The sequence below is a fragment of the Penaeus japonicus genome, unplaced genomic scaffold (genome assembly GCF_977035675.1).
Source record: "Penaeus japonicus unplaced genomic scaffold, GWHDUDI00000001_assembly GWHDUDI00000025, whole genome shotgun sequence".
Taxonomy (NCBI): Eukaryota; Metazoa; Arthropoda; class Malacostraca; order Decapoda; family Penaeidae; genus Penaeus; species Penaeus japonicus.
The window spans coordinates 25,187,108-25,193,088 of NW_028234427.1; the positions used below are offsets into that span (position 1 = coordinate 25,187,108).

General features: G+C 53.9%; 1 protein-coding gene across 1 annotated transcript in view; it reads left to right on the forward strand.

The window, feature by feature from the left end:
- LOC122257396 (uncharacterized) overlaps positions 1-5,569 on the forward strand; it is an 18,203-nt gene extending 12,634 nt beyond the window's left edge. Inside the window, exons 2-5 of the mRNA XM_086551478.1 lie at positions 3,022-3,471; positions 3,509-4,125; positions 4,587-4,709; positions 4,939-5,569. Coding sequence (XP_086407604.1) covers positions 3,022-3,471; positions 3,509-4,125; positions 4,587-4,709; positions 4,939-5,421 — 1,673 coding nt within the window. The 3' untranslated portion in view covers positions 5,422-5,569. The remainder of the gene's footprint in view (positions 1-3,021; positions 3,472-3,508; positions 4,126-4,586; positions 4,710-4,938) is intronic.
- Positions 5,570-5,981: the final 412 nt, after the last annotated feature.

Sequence of the window (5,981 nt, forward strand, 5' to 3'; positions counted from 1 at the left end):
CGGGTGGGCGGGCGGGCGTCGGAGAGGGAGGGTGAGAGAGAGGGGAGGGTTGAGTAGAGAGAGGGAGAGGGAGAGGGAGAAGGGAGGATAGAGGGCGGAAGTGTGGAGGATAGGAGTAGTGAGGATGAAGGTGGGAGAGGAAGAGGGATAGAGGGAAGAGAGGAAAGGTAGAGGAGGGAAGTGGATAAAGGGATGAAGAGGGAGAGGGAGGGAGTGGAAGGGAAGCAAGGGTAGCGGGTCGAGGAGGATGGAGGATGGAAGGACCAGGAGGAGGTAAGGGGGAGAGAATGGGGGGGGGGTGATGACCTCGTAAAGGGCAGCTGCTGGTTTCCTTCGGTACGACGACGACGGGGGTGGGGGTGGGGGTGGTGGGGGTTAAGTTGGGCGGGGGTGGGAGCGTGGGTTGAGTGGGATGGGGGTGGGGGTGGGGGGGCAAGTGATGAGGAATTAGGGTTGCGTGTGCCTTAGTTTAGGCGATTTGATGGATTCTGCTGTTTTTGTTTGTGAATTTAGATATGTGGCTTAAAGACTGCGAGGTTAGTGATGGATAATGTGTTTATTTTAGTAAGCTCTTTGTCATTAGATAGTGTTGTAATTTTCATCGTAATAGTTAATGTGGCCTTTAAGCACTACCAGGATTGCTGTTCATGTGAATGCTATAATTATTGTTGCTGAAATTATTATTATTATCATTATTATTATCAGCATCATCTTCATCATCGTCATCTTCATCATCATCATTACTGTTATTCTGTTATTATCATTACAATATATATATTTTTTCTATCTATGTCAAATTCTAATTTTTAATTCGATCTGCGTGGATCGGGTAATAAATGCATCTAAACACCCGGAAACTATCGTATTTATTGCAAAAAGCCGATAAGCACGGAGGGGAAAATAAGTGAGAGAGAAAATCAAGAAAAAATCAAAGTTCACCGACTTCTGCACTCTGCAGGAAGGAAGCAATGTGACTTACACATTGTGCATAAGTTTTGCGATGCCTTGCAATGCAGCTCTCCAGATATCCATTACAGCATTAGGATTTTTGCTAAGGGCATCAATAGTTGCTCAGAAAGATATACGGTTATCATGTTTTTCGTTTTTCTTCTTCTGCTCCTTTATTCCTATTTGCTTTTACATTTTCTTTTTCATTGCTGAATTCTGCACTATCTGAAAGGAAAGGAAAGAATACTGTAATTTGCATGAGGCAGAAGATATGCTTAGTTATTACTCTTTCTCTTGTGTAAAAAAATGTTTCTAATGCACCTGCCACGACTTTCACATTACTCAAAGAAAGAGGAGGTGCGCAAAGGTGGGAAAAGATCACGGGGGGGGTAATACAATGATAATCGCGAGAAAAAAAGAAGTCCCTCTGGATTGAGGAGAAACAGTACAAAGGAGTTAAGAAAATAGGTTGGAATGGACTAAGAAAATGATGGTGCTTCACGAAGAGGTTCTGGAGAGTCCGACCATTGGGCTTGTGCCTCGCACCCAGCTTGAGAGAGGATAGGGAGCATTATTGGAGGTAGAGTGTATCTGAAACGTAGTGGAATAGTGGTTTTTACTGTCATGAGATTTGATGGGTGCTGTTTGGTTCGATAGAGCGCGCGAGAGGCTGTTTTCGCTGATGGTCTCATTGTTATCTTTCTTTGTTCATGGCAAGACTTGTCCCCAAAAGCCCCCACCCCCCGTGCCTTTCATCCCTTCTTGCGATCAAAAGTTGGCCGTCACAATAACACAAGGCTTTTTAAAGGGGGGAAATGAAAGGAAAAAGTGAAGTGTAAATTTCGTTTAATCCGACATTGCTGGCTAGAGATGTTCGTGGTTGTGGGATATCCGGGACATGTTGGTGGGTCTGGGGGGGCGTGTGTGATGGTAGAGGGGAGTGGAGGGTATTAAGGGGGAGGGGTAAAAAGGAGAAAGAGAAAGAAGAGAGAGAAGAGTGAGTGAGGTGGATTTAGAGAGGTTGTAGTCCACCCAACCCCCCCCCCCCCCCCCCCCAGGTGGGGGGAGTAAAAAAAATAAATATTCGAGAGAGCAAGAAAAAGTGAGAACTAATTAAGGATCACCCGGTAGAAACCATGGATATATCTTTCTCTCCTCCCTTCTCCCCCTCTCTCTTTTTCATCCTTCTTCTTTCTCTCTCTCCCTCTTTTTCCTCTTGCAATTATATTTTCTCGAGTTCTCTTTTCTTGTCCGCTTTGAAACACTGCCTTTTTTGGCGTCGAAGTTGCTTCTTTAAAGTTTAATTATAACGCCAATTGTTTCGAGCAAAAAGTGAAGGGATGAGAATAGATAATTTCTGAAGGCACAATTACGCCATTGACTGAAATCTCCGTCGAGTCTGTCATCGTGTTTGAATGACAAAAATCGACAGTATTGATCATATTATAGTAGAATAGTTGGCAGAAAATCCCACTATACACATAATAGACCTGAAAATAGGATCTTGAAACTGCCGTCTCATTTTCAAATAAATCTGTTTTGTGTATAATGTTTTTTTCTGCCTTATTATCAGCACGGTGTTTTTACCATTCATTAGAATAGTTATTGAGCAATGAATCAAGGTTAGAAGTCTTCTTGAAGAACTAATGCTAAAATCCAGCTAAGTCCTTAGGCGTATAGCGAGGTCTTCAGCCATTGCCATGCATGTTTATGGAACAGACGGATCTTCTCTTAACTGTGGCTTTTCCCTTCCCCGCGCCTCACCCCGGGCATGAAAAGGGGGAAAAGTCTAGTGAGCTTTTTATCGTAAATTGCCCGCATTTTAGCGGCGAGCTTTTTAGCGTTTCCAAATTGGATCCGCGGCCGAAGCGCCTAATTAAATTATGTGCTAGATTATAGCGCTTCACGCGATCGGCGGGCGCTCGCCGGCTTTTTCCATCGGGGCGGAATGGGCTCCCTATGAGCTGTAATTGGCTCTCGCGTTGAAATTCCGTTCTTTATCCCCCGTGTCGAGGCACCCGGCGTGGAGTGAGGACGCCTCTCCGGCTGCCCGAGTAACATGTCTCTTTGCAGGCGAGGCCACGATGATCACGCTGCGCAAGGAGAGCAGCCGGCAGCTGGGGCTGAAGCTGGGCGGGCGGCGCACGGAGCCGGGCATCTTCGTGATGGAGGTCCTGGACGGCTCCGTGGCGGCGCAGGACGGCCGCCTGCATCCCCACGACCGCATCCTGGCCATCAACGGCGTCGACGTCCGCTACGCGCGCCTCGACCACGCCTCGCGCCTCATCCAGCAGACGCGGCACCACGTGAGCCTGGTGGTGAGCCGCGGCGCCGCCTCCAGCGTGGTGGACTCCCCGGGGCCGCCGCCCGAGTACCAGCACCTGTTCCGGCGGCCGGACCCGGCGCTGCCCGTGCACCACTGGCGCACCAAGTCGGCGCCCGAGCGCCTCGTGCCGCGCCTCGACTACCACCACAAGGACATCAACAAGAGCCTCGGCGACGTCACCGACAAAGACCCTGGAGGTCAATTACACAAACGTACGAGCGTGACCCAGAGCAGCGACAATGGACGACCGAATCGCTAGGCGGGCGCTGTCGGCGTCGTGCGAGTCCCTGGACGAGCGCGGGTCGTCGGCGCCGCGCAGGGACGGCTCGCTGCGCCACTCGAACGGCTCGCTCAGCTCGCCCGGGGAGCCGTACAGCGGCTCGCTGGGCTCGCTCAACGGCGTCGGCCACCTCTACCAGAGCAACGGCTCGCTCGGAGACTCGCTCGGCTCGCCGCTCAACCAGAGCTCGGGCTCGCTGTCGTCGGCGCTGCGGGCGGACGCGGGCGGCGCCAGGCACGACATGGTCGACCCGCCGGCACTCCCGCCGCGCCACCGCCACGCGCTGGCCCGCACGCGCTCCAGCGACCCCCTGGACGGCCTGGAGGGCACGCCGGAGGGCTCGCGGGAGACGCTGCTCGAGCAGCCCAGCCTCGACGTGTCGCTGCAGAGCGGCGGCTCGGCCGTGTCGGGCGGCCCCGCCGGCGACGCCACCGACGGATCCTGCGGCAGCCGCATGCGCGGGCGCCGCTCCAGGGACTCCAGTGACATGGCGGACCTCGTGCACGGCTTCCGCCGCTCGCTGCGCATCGAGAGCGCGCAGCTGCACCAGAAGACAGTCACCATCTCGAAGGTGGGTTGCGGGCGGGACTCGAGGGCAGCCCCTGGGACGCCTGCTGAGGTTTGAGGATTACTTGTTGTTGAACATAAACGCACACAAATAAACCCACACATACACATATAAACCCAAACACACACAAACACACACACACACATAAACACACATATAAACATACACACATAAACACACACACACAAACACACACACACATAAACACACACACACATAAACACACACATAAACACACACACACACATAAACACACACGCACACATAAACACACACACACATAAACACACACACACATAAACACACACATAAACACACACATAAACACACACACACACATAAACACACACGCACACATAAACACATACACACATAAACACACATATAAACATACACACATAAACACACACACACAGCCATTGCCACAACGATCTACGTCTAAGAGCCCCCGTTCTCTCTCCCAGGGCGCGAACGAGAGCCTCGGCATGCGCATCGGAGGGGGCGTGTCCAGCAACGAAGGAGACACGCCCATCTACATCGCCAACATCAACCCTCAGGGACCCGTGGGAAAGTCCAAGCAGGTCAAGGTAAGAATCGGATTTGATGTGTGTCTGGCTCTCGTCCACTCGCTCATGCTCTCTCGCTCCCCCCTCCCCCCTCTCAATCTCTCCCTCTCTCCCTCTCCCTCCTTCTGATACACACACAGATAGATAGTCAGAGCCAGTTTCTCTTCCCAGCCTCTCTCTTTTTCCAGCCATTTCATGACCCTAACTACCCGTCCCGATGTAAGTAATGGTGTTTCTTATTGCTTTCCAGAAGGGCGACGTGTTGCTGTCGGTGAACGGGCAGTCGCTGCTGGGGCTGACGCACGGGCAGGCCGTGGCGCTGCTGAAGGCCACGGCGGAGCTGGCGGGCGTGACCCTGTCGCTGCTGGAGGGCCCCGAGACGTCCCTGGGCACCGCCAACTTCGTGCCGTCGTGGCTCTACTGGCAGAAGCTGCCCCGCTCGCTGCACATCTCCAAGAGCGTGGTGCTGCACCGCGCTCCGGGCGCGTCGCTGGGCTTCAGCATCGTGGGCGGCTCGGACCCGCAGCGCGGCCCGGAGCCCATCCACGTGCTGTTCGTGGTGCAGTCGTCGCCGGCGGCGGTGGACGGCAAGCTGCGCTGCGGCGACCGCCTGCTGTCGGTGGACGGCCACACGCTGGAGATGGTGCGCCACTCGGCCGCCGTCAGCCTCCTCAAGCAGGCGGGCCAGAGGGTCCATCTCGAGGTCGTGTCGTGGCTCGGCACGGAGCTCTGAGGGCGCCGTCGCCGCCTTCTCCATCTACTGGCGGCGCTCGACGTGCGAGGGCAGTCTCGAAGCTCAAACGGAGTCCCAGCCGAATTTTCCACTCTAGGAATTTATTTACTTCACTAAACGCCGCACAAAATAGCTGCCTCAGGGTTCAATAACGTTACATTAAACGCAAATTGAAATCTAACTGCGGAAGGCTCCCTGTGGCACCACTCCGACGTTTGAGGCTGACAGATGATTGCTCCTGCAGCATCCTCGAGAATTGCGACCCGCTGCTGCATGTGTCATCGTGCAGCTGCGAGTGACATCCGCGCCACTTGCCAGATGCTCTGGGATTGAGCGATGGGGGCGGCTGACTGACTGCTCGAGTGCTGACAACGCAGTAAGAGAGGCCAGGTCACCACAGGGAAGCAGGGCCGGGGCGAGAAGGGAGGACAGGGGAGAGGGAGGGAGGTCTACAACCCTCCTTCCTTCCATCCCTCCCTCCCTTCGTAACTCCCTCCGTCGGGTTTCGCGTCACTCCGTCACTCCGTGGTCGTCTCCAGCAGGGATGGCAGCGGGGTCCC